The sequence below is a fragment of the Leucoraja erinacea genome, chromosome 3 (genome assembly GCF_028641065.1).
Source record: "Leucoraja erinacea ecotype New England chromosome 3, Leri_hhj_1, whole genome shotgun sequence".
Classification (NCBI taxonomy): Eukaryota; Metazoa; Chordata; class Chondrichthyes; order Rajiformes; family Rajidae; genus Leucoraja; species Leucoraja erinaceus.
The window spans coordinates 11,649,605-11,669,620 of record NC_073379.1 but is presented as its reverse complement, the minus strand read 5'-3'; the positions used below and the strand labels follow the sequence as shown (position 1 = coordinate 11,669,620).

General features: G+C 44.7%; 1 protein-coding gene across 2 annotated transcripts in view; it reads right to left on the bottom strand.

The window, feature by feature from the left end:
- Positions 1-20,016, bottom strand: part of paip1 (poly(A) binding protein interacting protein 1) — a 40,909-nt gene that overhangs the window by 7,415 nt on the left and 13,478 nt on the right. For both annotated transcript variants that reach the window (XM_055632074.1, XM_055632073.1), the window contains exons 2-8: positions 14,438-14,598; positions 13,225-13,428; positions 11,706-11,818; positions 10,869-10,980; positions 9,852-9,977; positions 9,517-9,623; positions 8,680-8,797 (exon numbers count right to left, since the gene is read on the bottom strand). In XM_055632074.1, the coding sequence (XP_055488049.1) occupies positions 8,680-8,797; positions 9,517-9,623; positions 9,852-9,977; positions 10,869-10,980; positions 11,706-11,818; positions 13,225-13,428; positions 14,438-14,587 (930 nt within the window). In that variant the 5' untranslated portion in view covers positions 14,588-14,598. The remainder of the gene's footprint in view (positions 1-8,679; positions 8,798-9,516; positions 9,624-9,851; positions 9,978-10,868; positions 10,981-11,705; positions 11,819-13,224; positions 13,429-14,437; positions 14,599-20,016) is intronic.

The window sequence follows — 20,016 nt, the reverse complement described above, 5'->3', positions numbered from 1 at the left end:
AGGTTGGTGGGACCAGTCCAGATCAGGCATCTTGGTCGCCATGGGCAAGTTGGACCGAAGGGCCTGTTTCCGTGCTGTATGTCTCCATGTTGTGGATTCATGCAAAGACAATCCCCCAGCAGAATAGATGAGGGGGATGTGGTGTATTTGGAGTTCCAAAAGACTTCTGCCACACAATATAGAATTTTAAACAAAATTGGAGTGTGGGGTATTGAGTGCAGCAAGACAGTGGCAGGGGTTAAGGAGAGATTAAAGAGAATAATTGGGTCATTTTCAGATAGGGAGGCTGAGATTGAGAGGGAAGAGGCAGCAGCCACCATCAGTTCTAAGGACTTCTCTACATCAATGGAAAGAGCAGATCAAGTGTAATATAACCAACATTTCTAAGATGGGTGACAACATGGGTTATGAGGCGGCTGCAGAGAGGGAAGGTTCAAGAGAATAAAGACAGTGAATGAAGACACAGCAGGTGGAACATACTGTGGACAAATAGTCATCATCACTTGGGTCTTAAAAAAATGGAAAAGCAAGATGTTTGTTTTAAATAGAAACATAGAAAATAGGTGCAGGAGGAGGCCACTCGGCCCTTCGAGCCAGCACCACCATTCATAGAAACATAGACATAGAAACATAGAAAATAGGTGCAGGAGTTGGCCATTCGGCCCTTCGAGCCTGCACCGCCATTCAATATGATCATGGCTGATCATCTAAATCAATATCACATACCTGCCTTCTCTCCATACCCCCTGATCCCTTTAGCCACAAGGGCCACATCTAACTCCCTCTTAAATCTAGTCAATGAACTGGCCTCAACTACCTTCTGTGGCAGAGAATTCCACAGATTCACCACTCTCTGTGTAAAAAATGATTTTCTCATCTCGGTCCTTAAAGACTTCCCTCTTATCCTTAAACTGTGACCCCTTGTTCTGGACTATTGTGATCATGGCTGATCGTCCCAAATCAATAACCCGTGCCTGCCTTTTCCCCATATCCCTTGATTCCACTAGCCCCTAGAGCTCTATCTAACTCTCTCTTAAACTCATCCAGTGATTTAGCCTCCACTGCCCTCTGTGGCAAGGAATTCTAGAAATTCACAACTCTCTGGGTGAAAACGTTTTTTTCTCGTCTCAGTCTTAAATGGCCTCCCCTTTATTCTATGAGTGTGACCCCTGGTTCTGGACTCGCACAACATTGGGAACATTTTTCCTGCATCTAGCTTGTCCAGTCCTTTTATATGTTTCTATAAGATCCCCCTCATCCTTCTAAACTCTAGTGAATGCAAGCCTAGTCTTTTCAATCTTTCCTCATATGCCAGTCCCGCCATCCCAGGGATTAATCTCGTGAACGTACGTTGCACTGCCTCAATCACAAGGATGTCCTTCCTCAAATTAGGAGACCAAAACTGAACACAATACTCCAGATGTGGCCATACCAGAGCCCTGCAGAACAACTACAGAAGACCCTCTTTACTCCTATACTGAAATCCTCTTGTTATGAAGGCCAACATTCCATTAGCTTTCTTCACTGCCTGCTGTACCTGCACGGCAACTTTCAGTGACAGGTGTACAAGGACACCCAGGTCTCGCTGCACCTCCCCCTTACCCAACATTGAGATAATAATCTGCCCCCTTGTTTTTTTACGCCAAAGTGGATAACTTCACATTTATCTATATTATACTGCATCTGCCACGCATCTGTCCACTCACTCAACCTGTCCAGGTCACCCTGCAACCTCCTAACATCCTCTTCACAGTTCACACTGCCTCCCACTGAAAGGGGTTGGCGTTCAGAGACCTGGGATCTTTGTGCATGAATTACCAGAAGCAAATGTACAGACAATGCAAGCAATAAGGGGTCGTAGAAAGGGCCTGGGTGAGACCACATTGGGAACATTGCCTTTTGGTGTGGTCTCCTTACCCAACAAGGATATACAGTGCCTTCCATAATGTTTGCGACAAAGGCCAATTTATTTATTTGCCTCTGTACTCCATGATTTGAGATGTGTAATAGAAAAAAACACATGTAGTTAAGAGTGCAGTGTCAGATTTTAATAAAGGCAATTTTTATACATTTTGGCTTCACCATGTAGAAATTACAGCAGCGTTTATACATAGGCCCCCATTTCAGGGCACCATAATGCTTGGGTCACAACAATGTCATGTACATGAAAGTAGTCATGTTTAGTATTTTGTTGCATATCCCTTGCATGCAATGACTGCTGGAAGGCTGCGATTCATGGACATCACCAGTTAAACATTGACATAGAAACATAGAAAATAGATGCAGGAGGCCATTCGAATCAGCACTACCATTCATTGTGATCACGGCTAATCGTCCCCAATCAATAACCAGTGCCTGCCTTCTCCCCATATCCCTTGATTCCACTAGCCCCTAGAGTTCTATCTAACTCTCTTAAATCCATCCAGTGATTTGGCCTCCACTGCCCTCTGTAGCAGGGAATTTTACAAATTCACAACTCTCTGGGTGAAAACGTTTTTTCTGACCTCAGTCTTAAATGGCCTCCCCTTTATTCTAAGACTGGCCCCTGGTTCTGGACTGGCCCAACATTGGGAACATTTTTCCTGCATCTAGCTTGTCCAGTCCTTTTATAATTTTATATGTTTCTATAAAATTCCCCCTCATCCTTCTAAACTCCAGTGAATACAAGCCTAGTCTTTTCAATCTTTCCTCATATGACAGTCCCATCAATCTCGTGAACCTACGCTACACTGCCTCAATCACAAGGATGTCCTTCCTCAAATTAGGAGACCAAAACTGTACGCAATACTCCAGATGTGGTTTTACCAGAACCCTATACAACTGCAGAAGAACCTCTTTCCTCCTATACTGAAATCCTCTTGTTATGAAGGTCAACATTCCATTAGCTTTCTTCACTGCCTGCTGTACCTGCACGCCAACTTTCAGTGACTGGTGTACAAGGACACCCAGGTCTCACTGTACCTCCCCCTTACCTAACCTAACCCCATTGAGATAATAAACTGTCCCGTTGTTTTGGCCGACAAAGTGGATAACCTCACATTTATCTATATTATACTGCATCTGCCACGCATCTGCCCACTCAATCAACCGGTCCAGGTCACCCTGCAACCTACTAACATCCTCTTCACAGTTCACACTGCCATCCAGCTTTGTGTCACCTGCAAACTTGCTAGTGTTGCTCCTAATTCCCTCTTCCAAATCATTTATATGGTAAACAGCTGCGGCTCCAACACCGAGCCTTGCAGCACTCCACTCGCCACTGCCTGCCATTCTGAAAGGGACCCGTTCACTCCTACTCTTTGCTTCCTGTCTGCAAACCAATTTTCTATCCACGTCAACACCCAACCCCCAATACCATGTGCTCTAATTTTAGTCACCAGTCTCCCGTGCGGAATCTTATCAAAGGCTTTCTGAAAGTCTAGATACACGACATCCACTGGCTCCCCTTCATCCATTTCACTTGTCACATCCTCAAAAAATTCCAGAAGATTAGTCAAGCATGATTTTCCTTTCATAAATCCATGTTGACTTGGACTAATCCTTTTACTGCTATCCAAATGCCCCATTATTACCTCTTTAATAATTTACTCCAGCATCTTTCCCACCACCGATGTCAGGCTAACTGGTCTGTAATTCCCCGTTTTCTCCCTGGCTTCTTTCTTGAAAAGTGGGATAACATTAGCTATCCATGAAGTGATCCTGAATCCATTGAACATTGGAAAATGATCACCAATGCGTCCACTATTTCTAGTCACCTCCCTGAGGACCCTGGAATGCAGACCATCAGGCCCAGGGGATTTATCATCCTTCAGTCCCATTAGCCAACGCAATACTTTTTCTCACCTAATGAAAATTTATTTCAGTTCCTCTACCCCCTTAGATCCTCTGTCCTACAGTACTTCTGGGAGATTGTTTGTGTCTTCCTTAGTGAAGTACCTGTTCAACTCTTCTGCCATTTCCTTGTTCCCCATAATAATTTCACCCATGTCTGCCTTCAAGGGACCCACATTTGACTTTGCTATTCGTTTTCCCCTTAACATATCTAAAGAAGCTTTTACTGTCCTTCTTTATATTCCTGGCCAGCTTTCCCTCGTACTTCATCTTTTCAGCCCGTATTGCACAGTTCCTGGGTGTTTTCTCTGATGATGCTCTGCCAGGCCTGTATTGCAGCCATCTTCAGTTTTCTCTTCAGCATATAAAAGGCATGCTCAATTGGGTTCAGATCGGGTGATTGACTTGGCTCCTCAAGAATTGACAATTTTTAAGCTTTGAAAAGCTCCTTTGTTGCTTTAGCAGTATGTTTGGGATCATTGTCTTGCTGTAGAATGAACCACCGGCCAATGAGTTTTGAGGCATTTGTTTGAACTTGAGCAGATAGGATGTGTCTATACACTTCAGAATTCATTATGCTACTACCATCAGCAGTTGTATCATCAATGAAGATAAATGAGCCAGTACCTTCAGCAGCCATACATGCCCAGGCCATAACACCCCCACCACCGTGTTTCACAGATGATGTGGTATGCTTTGGATCTTGGGCAGTTCCTTCTCTCCTCCATACTTTGCTCTTGCCATCACTCTGATATAAGTTCATCTTCGTCTCACCTGTCCACATGGCCTTTTTCCAGAACAGTGGTTGCTCTTTTTAAGTGCTTCTTGACAAACTGTAACATGGCCATCTTATTTTTGCAGCTAACCAGTGGTTTGCATCTTGCAGTGTAGCGTCTGTATTTCTGATCATGAAGTCTTCTGCGGATAGTGGTCATTGACGAATCCACACCTGACTCCTGAAGAGTTTTTCTGATATTGGACAGGTGTTTGGGGATTTTTCTTTATTATAGAGAGAATTCTTCTGTAATCAGCTGTGGAGGTCTTCCTTGGCCTGCCAGTCCCTTTACGATTAGTAAGCTCACCAGTGCTCTCTTTCTTCTTAATGATGTTCCAAACAGTTGATTTTGGTAAGCCTAAGGTTTGGCTGATGTCTCTAACATGATGTCCCTGAAATGGGGGGGGACTATGTATAAACACAGCTGTAATTTCTACACGGTGAAACCAAAGTGTATAAAAATACCGTAATAAAATCTGACAATGTGCCCTTTAACTACAAGTGATTTTTTTCTATTACAAATCTCAAATCGTCTTTGTCCCAAACATTATGGAGGGCACTGTACTTGCAATGGATGGAATGTCACAAAGGTTCACCCGGTTATTGGAAATAAAATGCTGGAGTAGCTCAGCGGGCAGGCTTCATCGCTGGAGAGAAGGAATGGGTGACCTTTTGGGTTGAGACCCTTCTTAGAGACTGAGAGTCAGCAGAGAGGGAGACTAGAGATATGGAAGGGTAAATGTGAAAACGAAAGATCAAAGCAGGCAATGATAAGGAAATGTAGAATGGTTCATTGTTAGCTCAAGGGAAGGTGACATCGAGGCAACAGATTGATGAAGAATATGTTCAACGATAAGAGATTAAGCAGACTGGAATTATATTCTCAAGAATGAGAGGCGGTCTAAATGAAACATACAAGATCATTTGGGGCAGACTAAGTTTTTCCCTCAGCTGGGATGTCTAGAACCAGGAGACGCAAGCGACTGCAGATGCCAGAATCTTAATCAGGAAATAAAGTACTGATGGATCTCAGGGGATCAGACAGCATCTGAGGAGAGAAATGGATAGACAATGTTTAGGTCGGGACCCTTCATCAGACTAAATCAGTCTAAATTTCAATGAGTCTGAAGACGGATCCCTCCAGAGATGATGCCTGACCCGTTGAGTGCCTCCAGCACACTGTTTTCTTTTGTCTAGGGTGAAGGGCTGGTGTCAAATTGGTGGCCATTCAGTACTAAGGGGGAAAATGTCTTCACAAAGAGGCGAGTAAATCTTTAGAATTTCTTTATCCAGTCTATTTAAGGAAGAAGAGCGACAAATGTTTGGATAGCAAGATAATCAAAGGAGATGGGGTTTGTGCAGAAAGATATCGGTGAGGTCAAGGATCAGTCCCAATCTTACAATGGCAGAAAAGGCAGCAGAGGCTGCTTCTTATAACTAGCGATGCAATCTTCTCTAATTACAGATTCTGCCTCTGGAGTATTGAACAATACCTTTCAGGGTTCAATACAAACAGCTTGCTTCTATTACCACCAGGGGCATAAATGTATCTTTTTTTGTTATGTTTGGTGCATTTTAAAAGTTTGTGTAAATGTTCTCCGGTTTGTTTTATGTGGGGGGGTGGGGGAAACTTTTTTCAAATCTCTTACCTTGCCGGAGATGCGATTGTTTTCCGGATCGTATCTCTGGCCGCAGCCTAACATCATGGAGCTGGAGGCCTCCTCGGACTGACTTTGAGCCCCACCGCGGGGCCGTGGACTTACCATCGGAGCCGATCCCTTGCCTGGGATCGCTCCAACCGCAGCCTGCGGACTTTAGAATCGAGAGCTCGCAGTCTCGGGAGAGGCCGAGTCGGGAAGCCCCAACGAAGCAGAGGTTCGACCCGGGGTCCGATCGCCGCCTTGGTGAACTGACATTCCCCCCGATGCAGGAGCTGACCGCCCCAATGCGGTGGGCCCAAACACTGCCGGCTACGGGAGTCAAGATCGTCCTGTTATCGGAAGGCTTAAGGCCCCCGACCGCGGGAGAGCATAGAAAGGACGAGATTGAACTTTTATTCGCCTTCCATCACAGTGAGGAATGTGGAGGAGTCACTGTGGTGGATGTTTATGTTAAAATGTATTTTGTGTGTTCCATTGCTTTTTATTTGAATGACTGACTTGGCAAATGAAATTCCTCGTATGTTGCAAAACATACTTGGCTAATAAAGTATTATTGTATTGTATTATATTATGTTGTGTCCACTGTCAGCAAAACAACACATCTATTCTAGTGAAAAGATGATTTTACCCACTTGACTTATTTGTCACTTGGTTGACAATGGTGGACGTGCAACTCTGCAGTGTATGAAATCCTTCCTCCTCTATACGCAAGGCAAGCCCCGTTTGTGGACGTGATATTTGGATGGACAAGGTTTACATTTGTGTCCCTCTGCCCTATCCCCAATTCAGACAGTCCCAAATCAAGGGAACATGGAGCCCACGGAACTAACTGTGTGATCCAAAACCACTTCTGGAAGAAAAAAAGATTTAAGTGACCAAAACGTACTCTCACACATGATGTGTAAAAGAGAAGCCGTGACTATCGTCAATGCATTGAAGTTCACCCACTCAAGCCCCACCACAGAACCTTAGCACTGTGTCAACAGCATGAATATTGCGGGCAGTGAGAAGGCAACACAACCCATCGATGAAATACTTCTTTGGGCCTTTTACAAAGCAACCCAGTTATTTGGTCTGCTGAAACTAATATCTCCATAAAGACCATCTGAACTTCCAATGATGACCCACCCATGGTCCTATGCATCTGAGAACATGGATTACTGGCCCCTACTGACAACTTTCAACCATGCAAATACTGAATCGTGCTGAGAACTATATTCTGCACTCTGTATCTTCCCCTTAGGCTGTACCTATTGTAATCGAGTTTGACTTGATTGTATTTATGCATGGTATTTCTGATCTAATTGGGTTGCATGCAAAACAAAGCTTTCCACTGTACCTCAGTATGTGACAAAAATTAGCCTGAACCTATTGCATGCAAAAGAGGAATTTCACTGTACCTAGGTAATAATAAATTATCATTGAAACACTCTATATCTTCCCTTTTGCTCTATGTATTGCACTTAAAGTCATATAATCACACAGCGTGGAAACAGGCCCTTCGGCCCCATCTACGCTCGTTCCACCTGCCCGCGTTCGGCCCATATTACACCAAAACTATCCTATCCATGTACCTATCTAACGACTTCTTAAGCATTGTGATTGTACCTGCCTCGACTACCTCCTCTGGCAGCTTGTTCTGTGCACCCACCATCCATTGCTGCACCCCTCAGGTTCCTATTACCCCCCCCCCACCTTAAACCTGTGTCCTCTAGTTCTCGATTCTTCACTTGAGTTTGGCTTGATTGTACAGCATTATCTGGTCTGGACAGCGTGCAAAACAAAGCTTTTCACTATACCTCGGTACATGCGACAATAATAAACCGAAATATTAGACCTAAAATCTAACTGTGGATGCTTTAGCGTGGATGATGTAGTAGATAGCCCAGTGTAACAAACTAAAGAGTCCCACTCCAGCAATTGGAAAGTGCTGTACAAAGGTCTTCACGATGAGATACCGACAGATCTGGCCCGGGTTCCATGATGTTTATAAAAGACCCACAGCAAAATCTCAAAGGCCAAAGAGAGTTTCCCTCCTTGCCCTGGCCAACAATTATTGCCGTTGCTATTGTCACTGCTTGTTTAATAATAGCAATTATTAAATACATGCTATTATTTAATAACTGCTATTATTAAACAGCAATAACAATAGCAACGGAAATACTATTGCAGTTTAATCATAATGGACAGATACAGGTCCAACCAGTCTGAGACATATAAGTGCATCAAATTATATAATATCTGCATTCAACCTAAATGTAAGTGTACTTAAGTTTACTTCTGCGACGCACTGTGTAAAATCATGATGGATTCCATAGAAATAGGAGTGTGATTTAACATTCGGCTTCTTTCAGTGGTGAAAGGCACCTAATGCCTTCACCAAGGGCAGTAGATGCATGCGTGCGCCCTTACCATATAATAGTTAGGATCATTTTCAGGTGTAGCTTCATTGTATGTGACTGCTGTGTGAACACGACCCCAATTACTAGACCGCAACTCCACCAGCTTCAGCAACATGTGCTTGACATCTCTGAAAAGAGTGAAGATCAGAAAGTAAATCAGTGCTAAGACTTTAATAATGCTTGGAGATTGAAGGCCTTGCTTCTGCGATGAATTCATTGTTCTGGTGTCTGTACACACGATAATTAAACGCTCGTTCATCAGAAGTGATAATAGCAGAATTAGGCCGTTCGGCCCATCAAGTCTCCTCCGACATTTAATTATGGCTGATCTACCTCTCCATCTCAACCCCATTCCCCTGTTTTCTCCCCATAACCCCTGACACCCGTACTAATCAAGAATCCATCTATCCCTGCATTAAAAATATCAATTGAAGGCCTCCACAGCCTGCTGTGGCAATGAATTCCACAGATTCATCACCCTCTGACTAAAGAAATTTCTCCTCATCTCCTTCGAAAAGGAACATCCTTTAATTCTGAGGCTGTGACCCCTGGTCCTAGACTCTCCCACTAGTGGAAACATCCTCTCCAAGTCCGCTCTAGCCAAGTCTTTCACTATTTGGTAAATTCTAAACCCAGCGAGTAGAAGCCCAGCGCTGTCAAACACTCTTGACTCTCTTGAAACAAATGCAATTGATTTGACTATAGAAATCTAAAATATTATACCTAGGTGCTCACTCATATTGTACAATGGTCTGCCGATAACTCTTTGGGGCTAATGTCAAAATCCTGTGGTACCCCAAATGTTGATCAAACCCAGAACCTTGGTTCAATGGCCAAGGACACTTACCTACTACAGTCAGAATCTAGAACAACATTCTCAACTCGCTGAATTATCTCGGCCATATCTGATTTTCCTTGCTTGTTCCAGGCATCTTCTAGTATTGACCCAGTAAGCTAAGAACAAAGAAGACATTATTAAAGGGAGGGCAACAATACGGCCAGTTTTTGGAGAGAGGTAGAGGGGATAGTAAGACATGACCAGAGGAGAAGGGAGTGCAGGCAGGTGGGAATTGTGTAGAAGGAGGAAGAGGGGCCATGCAAGTGGGGGCTACCTAAAAATGTAAAGATGGAAGGAAAATACTCCAGACTAAAATGAGAGGCAAGTGAAAGCTGTCATCATACCTTCAGTAATTTTACAGCACAGGTGAGGTTATCATCCACGGGCTTAGAAAACAGTGCGCTCAGTAATTCGCAGAGTCCTATTTGCAAAATCTCAGCTCGTGTCACCGCCCCGTTTACACCTTTGATCTACAGATCCACAGAGAGAAAATCCCCGTAATAAATACATTTGTTCTGCTGAATTCAAATGACAACATTTTAGTGCAACTGAACCCAGATGAATGTGGTGTTATGTTCAGACTGTACAAAGTAAACAATTACATCTCAATACATTTTAATTTTAGTTTTAGAGGTACAGCGTGAAAACGGGCGCTTCGGCCCACCGAATGTGCGCCTACCAGCAATCACCATTTCACTAGCACACGAGGGACAAGTTTACAATTACCAAAACCAATTAACCTACAAACATGCACATCTTTTCAGTATGGGAAGAAACAGGAGCACCCGGAGAAAACCCATGCGGTCACATGGAGAATGTACAAACTCCGTACAGGCAGCACGGTAGTCAGGATCGAACCCGGGTCTCCGACGTTGTAAGGCAACAACTCCACAGCTGCACCACCGTGCCGCACGCAGTCATAATCTCACAACTAAGTGTCAGCTGCTCTACATCGGTGAGACCAAGCGTAGGCTTGGCGATCGCTTCGCCCAACACCTCCGCTCGGTTTGCACTAACCAACCTGATCTCCCGGTAGTCCAGCATTTCAACTCCCTTCCAATTCCGAATCCGACCTATCTGTCGTGGGCCTCCTCCATGGCCAGAGTGAGGCCCACTGTAAATTGGAGGAGCAGCACCTCATGTTTCGCTTGGGCAGTTTACACCCCAGCGGTATGAACATTGACTTCTCCAATTTCAGGTAGTCCTTGCTTTCTCCGTCCTTCCCCTCCCCTTCCCACCTCTCCCCCAGCCCTCTATGAATGGTATGACTATGAACTTGAACGATGATCTCTCGTCTCCCTGATTTATTTTTCACAGGGTTTCTTCAAGATAAGCAACAGATTTAACAATTGAACTCTCACCTCCAGGTTGAGATACAGCTCACCCAAAAACAGCACAAATGAGTGGAACTTCTTCCTGGCCTTTTCATCACCATTCACTGCCTCGTTTCTCTTTGAGTACTCTGTCTCACACCTGTGGAAGGGGGAACAGAGGCACAGCAGGGTGAGAAGCAAGTGCATTTGCAGTCCAGCTACCAAACCAGCGGGCATCATCCGTGGCCCATTAGTTTAGTTTAGAGATGCAGCACAGAAACAAGCTCTTCAGCCCACCAAATCCACGCCGGCCAGCGATCCCAGTTCAATAGCACTATCCTACACACCAAGGATAATTTCGAATTATGTTTTAACCAAAGCCAATTAACCTACAAACATAGAGCTTTGGAATGTCTCTTCCCCCAACATGAATTGCAAGTCCAACGTCTACCCTTATAGTTAATGCCCTCTAATCCAGGCTTTGTTCCGGTCAACCTCCTTTACACTCGTTCCAAAGCCTCCACATCCTTCCTGTAATGGGGCAACCAGTATTGTAGGCAAAGTTCCAAATGCGGCCTAACCAAACTCCTCTAAAGCTGCATCTTGACTTCCCGACACCTATCACTCAACCAATGAAGGCAGGCATACTTGGATCACCACTTTCACGGAGTCATGGACTTGGACCCCAAGATCCAGCGACATCCAGGAGTTATTAATGCAAAAGGTTTGTTGATAAATTAACTGCAATCTGGTGTCGCTTTTTTCTCACTGGTCAAGAACTTGAACTTTTGTCACGGGGCAAGTGCAAGGGCAAAGAGAAGCGAGCCCGACAAAGCAGCAAATGTACACAATAACTTCACGGGGTGAACAGGATCCAGCACCTACCTCTGTAACAGGAGTTGGCGGAAGTTGCTATTTCTGGGGTTAATAGTAAGGTTCTGGGACAGGTAGTTACATAGTCGAGCTGCCGTGTACGTGAAGTTGGGCACCGTGGTTGCCTAAGAGACGGGAAACAAAACAGACTGAAATAGATCATTGTGGAGGTAGAATTGGAAAGTACAGTAACACAAACATAGAACAAAATGCTGGAAACGCCCAGTAGTTCAGCAAGCACCCGTTAGAGTGGAACAGTTAACATTTTGGATCAATTAATTATCTTGGACACAGGCCCTTCGGCCCTACTCATCCACGCCAACCAAGATGCTCCTTCTAAGCTAGTCCCATTTGCCCAGATCCATTTAAACCTTTCCTATCCATGTTCCTGTCCAAATGTCTTCTTGAAAGGCGTTTTTCTACGTGCCTCAACTACTTTTCCCAGCAGCTTATTCCATAAAACCACCACCCTCTGTGTGGAAAAAGTTGCCCCTCGGGTCCTATTAAATCTTTCCCCTTTCACTTTTCATCTGAACTGGATGTTAGCTACAATAAAAAGGGAAGGGCTAGGAATTGTAAAATAATAAATGGGGTAGTATCTGGTAGATTGGAAGGAAGGCGTCTAAATGACAAACAGAATCACGATGGAGGAAAAAAGATGCAATGAGACAAGGAAGAAACCTTTAAGAGGGCAAATGATGGCAGCAAATCAGACACCAAATCCACCCTAAAAAAAGTGAATAGATTGTTGAACTCAAGGTGCTCCAAAGGTAAAGAGCTGATGTGAAAAGTTTGGTAAATGAGGATGCAAACAGCGTTGGCAGGCTGATGTATCCAATGGTGCAGGCTGCTGGAGGCCCTGCAACAGCCTGGGGCTCGATTAGATCTGGCGGCATTCGAGCGGCCAAGCGCATGGCACAGACGCAGCATGCAGCGGCATGAAGCAGCAGAGGTCGCTCGAACTCCGACCCAGTGCCGCCACCAGGACAATGGGCCTTTATTGCCAAGTTAAGACTGTAATATTTTTAACAACTCTGAACTTAAAGGGTACAAGATGGTGCCACGAACGTGGCGACTTCTGTGTACTGCCTCAGTGTAATCTACTATTGTGTAAAGTACAGTTGCGCATAATCATAAGGTTGTTACTGAACTGCATGCAAAAAGATTTCACTGTACCTAGGTGTATGTAACAATAAAGTACTATTGACCCATATCATTAAAACATGTCATAAGTTCTAGGAGCAGAATAAGGCCATTCGGACCATCAAGTCCGTCATTCAAGCATGGCTGATCTAACTTTCCCTCTCAACCCCATTCTCCTGCCTTTGCCCCACAACCCTGACACCCGCACTTATCAACAAATCTGTCTCACACACACACACACGGGTTATTAATTGATTGAGTTTTGTATATTATATGTTATCTATGAGTATTGTGTTTACAGGAGGGTAAAGCTGCAACAAGTGAGAATTGTTCCGTTGTTGGTCTGCATTACAATGAAACATCCTTGGCCACAGAGACACTTTCCTACCTGCTGGTAGATGATTTCCACCACCTCTTGCAGTATTTCGTCAGTGTTCACCCAGGTGTTCATCATTTCTGTGAACTGCCCAATCTCCAGCTCAAAACTCCCGGGGTGAGAGGTCAGGAGACTCAGGAAATCTTGGAGATAATCAGCAAGTGTCAGGTCAGGCGGGATCTCAAAATCCACATAGGCCTCGTCGGCAGTAGCTTTCTGAGGAGACACCAACAGGATCATGTCAGACAAGCATGAAAGCTTTTTAACGCTTTGTTTCTTTATTGAACAAAGAGATGGAGAAAGTAGCCAGGCACCTATGTCCCCTAGTATAAATACAGAATTAGGGGTGGCAGTAGAGCTGCTGCCTCACAGCGTCAGAGACCCAGGTTCGATCCTGACTACAGGTGTTGGCGGTACGGAATTTGTACGTTCTCCCTATGACCGTGTGGGTTTTCTCCTGGTGCTCCACTTGCCCCCCACACTCCAAAGTAGTACAGGTTTGTAGGTGAATTGGTTTCAGTAAATTGTCCATAGTGTGTAGGATAGAACTGATCTACAGTTGATCGTTTAACATAACTAAATCTGCCCCGTGTCACCTTAAACTTATGTCCTCTTAATTTTAGACTATACCCTGGGATGTAGATGGTAGACAACTGTCCCTCAGCCTCTTAAGTCTGAAGAAAGGTCCTGACCCAAAGAATCTCCTAGCCACTCCCCCCCAGAAATGCTGCCTGAGCCGCCAGGTTACTCCAGCACTTTACGTCTTTTTTTGCAACCCAGCATCTATAGTTCCCTCTGTCTCTAAGATTTAATAGCAACCTTTACACACAGAGGGTGGTGGGTATATGGAACAAGCTGCCAGGGGAGACATAGTGAACTGCAGATGCTGGTTTACTCAAAGCTGGTTTTGCCTAAGATTCTGCCAGCATCTGCGATCATTTGTATTCTTCAATCTTACGCTGTTCCATATTCCAAAGAAGAGGTCAGGAAGGGAGTGGGGTGGAGGAATAAGGGGGCAGACAACTTCAGGTCACAGTTTGGACTAGTGCAGATGGGACATATTAGCCGGTGGGGCAAGTTGGGCCGAATGGTCTGTTTCCAAGCAAGCAGAGAAATTATACAAACTGGTCACCCGATCCACGTTTGGTTTCTCCAAATGCAGCAGAGACGACACCGAGAGCATTGAACGTAGGATGATGAGATGGAGGTAGAGGCAAACACTTACCGACGACACTGCCATAAAGCCAGGGGGGTAGAATTCTGGTGCGCTGGCTGAAAGTTTAGACTGGATGGTGAATGCCTCCATTTTCTGTGATTTAACCATGGAGGTATTTGTGCCATGCGAGAGATATTGGTCATGAGGGCCCAAGGCCATTTGCCCATGATCTGAAAAATCACAAAAACACATCCCATTATTTTCCACATCCTCCTTGCCTGGGGTGCCCAAGCAAAAAGCAACAATTGCCCACCAACGCCCCAGATCAACGGAGCTAATCTTTTGGTTTAGTTCAGAGTGACAGCATGGAAGCAGGCCCTTCAGACCACCAAATTCATGCTGACTATCGATCACCCATTCACACTAATCCTATGCATAGTTTTAGAGAGACAGCATGGAAACAGGCGCTTTAGCTAACCAAGTCCACACCGACCAGCGATCACCTGTTCACACTAGTTCTCAGTTACCTCACTTTCTCATCCACTCCCTTCACACTCGGGGAAATTTACAGAGGGCCATTTGACCTACAAACTCTCAGGTCGTCTATGGGATGTGGGTGGAAACCCGAGCACCCAGAGGAAGCCCACACGGTCACAGGTAGACGTGCAAACTCCACAGTCAGGATCAAACCTGGGTCTCTGGCGCTGTGGGGCAGCAGCTCTACCCGCTGCACCACTAGGTTGGCCTTTTGATGTTTGTGGACTGATTGGTTGGGCACCATGGAGATGCAGTGGACATTCTGCGAAGGCAAATATCTGCCTCCATTAATATTAACATTGTTGCTTCCACCATGGACAGATGCCTGGTTTCTAACTGCACCTCATTATACTGGCAGAGAAAGGTAACAAGGAACTAGATTAAATCCACATATTGTACAGACCTCCGCCCAGGAGCAAGTACCTACACTGACTTAGTTCTTCCAGGCAATATATCAAGCAGAGCCTTTGACTACTCCAAAGAGGTCAATAGTAGAATAAAAGCAGAGAGTTCCATTCTAAAACAATTCATCTGGGCTAGAAACTTCCCGAGAGACACTCCAAATACACCAACCCAGCTTAGTATAGTTTAGAGACACAGGGCGGAAACAGGCCCTTCGGCCCACTGAGTCCGCACCAACCAGCGATCCCCGCACATTAGCACTATCCTACATACACTAGGGACAATTTACATTTATACCAAGCCAATTAACCTACAAATCTGTACGTCTTTGGAGTGTGGGAGGAAACCGAAGATCTCATGGAAAAGCCACGCGGTCGCAGGGAGAACGTACAAACTCCGTAAACACAGCACCCGTAGTTAGGATCGAACCTGGGTCTCTGGCGCTGTAAGGCAGCAGATCTGCCGCAGCACCACTGTGCCACATCTGTGACAGACATTCCACCTCTAGTTGCCATCCCAAATGCGCAAACACAAGAGGAAATGAGAGTCAAATGTCAACATTGCAGTTGGAGCATCTGAAGAAATGTTTATCCTTGCTTTTCTTTCATAGAGACATAGACCAGTACAGCAAGGGAACAGGCCCTTCTCCCCACAATGTGCATATAATGTTAATCTCCTCTGCCAACACACATACCTCCATTTCTTGCATATCTACATGTCTACCGAAAAGCCTCTTAAAAATCACTATCATATCTGCCTCCACCTGCGTTCCAGGCACCCACCTTTAAACATCCCCACCTTATATCAGCCATCCTTTACAGGACTCCAGATTGAGTGTTTCTTTCTTTTTAATAGACCACTGGGATCTCTTCTGGGGTAGGGGTGACCTGTACAAAAGGGACGGGTTACACCTGAACTGGAGAGGGACCGACCGACATCCTGGCAGGCAGGTTTGCTAGGGCTACACGTGTGGGTTTAAATTAAACAGTGGGGGGGGGAAGGGATTGACAAATTGTGAGTATAAAGGGGAAGTGAGTACAGGAAAATTACAAAAGACTCTCGAATTAATAGGAAGGAAAGCACGAGAATGGACAACAGAGTAAGGTCAGGGCTAATTGCGAGCGGTGCGAGGGGAAAAGTGAATATGGAGGTCAAAGTGCTGTATATGAATGCGCGAAGTTTAAGGAATAAAGTGGACGAGCTTGAAGCTCAGTTAGAAACTGGCAAGTATGATGTTGTGGGGATTACTGAGACATGGCTGCAAGAGGGCCAGGGCTGGGAACTGAATATTCAAGGGTATACCTCCTATCGAAAAGACAGACAGGTGGGCAGAGGAGGTGGGGTTGCCCTGTTAGTGAGGAATGAAATTCAGTCCCTTGCAAGGGGTGACATTGAAATAGGAGATGTGGAATCAGTACGGATAGAACTAAGGAATTGTAAGGGTAAAAAGACCCTAATGGGACTAATCTACAGGCCTCCAAACAGTAGCCTGGACATAGGGCACAATCAGGAGTTAAAATTGGCATGTAGCAAAAGTAATGCTGTGGTTGTTATGGGAGATTTCAACATGCAGGTAGACTGGGAAAATCAGGTTGGTACTGGACCCCAAGAATGGGACTTTGTAGAGTACCTTTGTGATGGATTCTTAGAACAGCATGTATTTGAGCCTACCAGGGAGAAGGCAATTGTGGATTTAGTGTTATGTAATGAACCGGATTTGATAAAGGACCTCGAGGTTAATAAGCCATTAGGAGGCAGTGACCATAACATAGTCAGGTTTAATCTACAATTGGAGAGGGAGAAGGGAAGATCGGAGGTGTCAGTGTTGCAGTTGAATAATGGGGACTATGGGGCCATGAAGAAGAAGCTGGCCAAAGTTGATTGGAAAGATACACTAGCAGGGATGACAGTGGAACAAAAATGGCAGGTAATTATAGGAATAATACAGAAGGTGCAGGATCAGTTCATTCCTAGGAGGAAGAAAGATTCCAAGAGGAGAAAGGGACGACCATGGCTGACAAGGGACATCAGGGACAGTATAAAAATTAAAGCGAAGAAGTACAATATAGCAAAGATGAGCGGGAAGCAAGAGGATTGGGTAATGTTTAAAGAACAACAGAAGATAACCAAAAAGATAATACGGAAAGAAAAGATGAGGTACGAAGGTAAGCTAGCCAAGAATAAAAAACAGGATAGCAAAAGCTTCTTTAGGTATGTGGAGGAAAAAATGAGTTAAGATCAAAGTTGGATCCTTGAAGACCGAAAAAGGTGAATTTATTATGGGGAACAAGGAAATGGCAGTGGAGTTGAACAGGTAATTTGGATCTGTCTTCACTAAGGAGGACACAAACAATCTGCCTGATATGGTAGTGGCCAGAGGATCTGGGGTGATGGAGGAACTGAAGGAAATCCACATTAGGCAGGAAATAGTGTTGGATAGACTGATGGGACTGAAGGCTGATAAATGCCCAGGGCCTGATGGTCTGCATCCCAGGGTACTTAAGGAAGCGACTCTGGAAATCATGGATGCATTGGTGCTAATTTTCCAATGTTCTATAGACTCAGGATCAGTTCCTGTGGATTGGAAGGTAGCTAATGTTATCCCACTTTTTAAGAAAGGAGGGACAGAGAAAACAAGGAATTATAGACCAGTTAGCCTGACATGGGGAAGATGAGATAGCCGAACATTTGGATAGCAGTAACAGGATCGGTCCGAGTCAGCATGGATTTACGAAGGGGAAATCATGCTTGACTAATCTTCTGGAATTTTTTGAAGATGTAACTAGGAAAATGGACAAGGGAGAGCCAGTAGATGTAGTATACCTGGACTTTCAGAAAGCATTTGATAAGGTCCCACATAGGAGATTAGTGGGCAAAATTAGGGCACATGGTATTGGGGGTGGAGTGCTGATATGGATAGAGAAGTGGTTGGCAGACAGGAAACAAAGAGTAGGGATTAACGGGTTCCTTTCAGAATGGCAGGCAGTGACTAGTGGGTTACCACAAGGCTCGGTGCTGGGACCACAGCTATTTACAATATACATCAATGATGTGGATGAAGGGATTCAAAGTAACATTAGCAAATTTGCAGATGACACAAAGCTGGGTGGCAGTGTGAACTTTGAGGAGGATGCTATGAGAATGCAGGGTGACTTGGGCAGGTTGGGGGAGTGGGCAGATGCATGGCAGATGAAGTTCAATGCGGATAGATGTGAGGTTATCCACTGGTAGCAAAAACAGGAAGGCAGATTATCATCTAAATGGTGTCAAGTTGGGAAAAGGGGAAGTACAACGGGATCTGGGGGTCCTTGTACATCAGTCTATGAAAGTAAGCATGAAGGTACAGCAGGCAGTGAAGAAAGCGAATGGCATGTTGGCCTTTATAACAAGCGGAATCAAATATAGGAGCAAAGAGGTCCTTCTGCAGTTGTACAGAGCCCTAGTGAGACCACACCTGGAGTATTGAGTGCAGTTTTGGTCCCCTAATTTGAGGAAGGACATTTTTGCTATTGAGGGAGTGCAGCGCAGGTTTACACGGTTAATTCCCGGGATGGCGGGACTGTCACATGGTGAGAGAATGGAGCAGCTGGGCTTGTACACTCTGGAGTTTAGAAGGATGGGAGGGGATCTCATTGAAACATATAAGGTTGTTAAGGGTTTGGACACGCTAAAGGCAGGAAACATGTTCCCGATGTTGGGGGAGTCCAGAACCAGGGGCCACAGTTTAAGAATAAGGAGTAAGCCATTTAGAACGGAGACGAGGAAACACTTTTCCTCACATAGTGGTGAGTCTGTGGAATTCTCTGCCTCAGAGGGCAGTGGAGGCAGTTTCTCTGGATGCTTTCAAGAGAGAGCTAGATAGGGCTCTTAAAGATAGCGGAGTCAGGGGATATGGGGAGAAGGCAGGAACGGGGTACTGATTGGGGTTGATCAATCATGATCACATTGAATGGCGGTGCTGGCTCTAAGGGCCGAATGACCTACTCCTGCACCTTTTGTCTATTGTCTATTTAAACAGGGACAGTGAATATCAATAAACATTTACATGTAAAATATGGAAGATTATAGCCAGTAGCTAATTTCCATCTTTAGTCCCTTTGGCAGGTTGATGTTAAATAAACATGTTAAACACATCACACCACAATCAATCAATAAGAAAAAAAACAATAAGAAAAATACCAATAAAGAGTCCAATAAACAAACAAACAGACAAACAATGCTGCTTATGACAGACCAGATAGCGGTGAATCATTTTAAGGTAGATTATGAGTGAAGTATTGATTTTCCAGTAGCCATGTTTTTAGATGTTTGGTAAATGAGGTAAAAGTTGGCAGATCCCGTATGACGCTTGGTATCGTGTTCCAGGTCTGCGACGCTCGATATGAAAACACTGACTGCCCAAAAACACTTTCTCTAAATGGGACTAGACAATCACCTCTGGAGCCTGCTCTAGTCGACCTATTTGTGTTTTTCTTTAAAAAGTCCTTTAACGGAGGTGGGGCTAGTCCATGGAAGATTTTGTAAACCAAAATAGAATCTGCATATTTGATTACTTTTTCCCAGCTCAGCAGATCATATTTCTTCAGGATGCTACAGTGATGGTACATTCTGGACTTTTTTGTCATGAATTTTTAGGGCTTGTTTGCAAGTTTGTGGACTTGCATGCCAGTGCCCAACTTGTTATACAGCAGGTCATATATGGCATAATC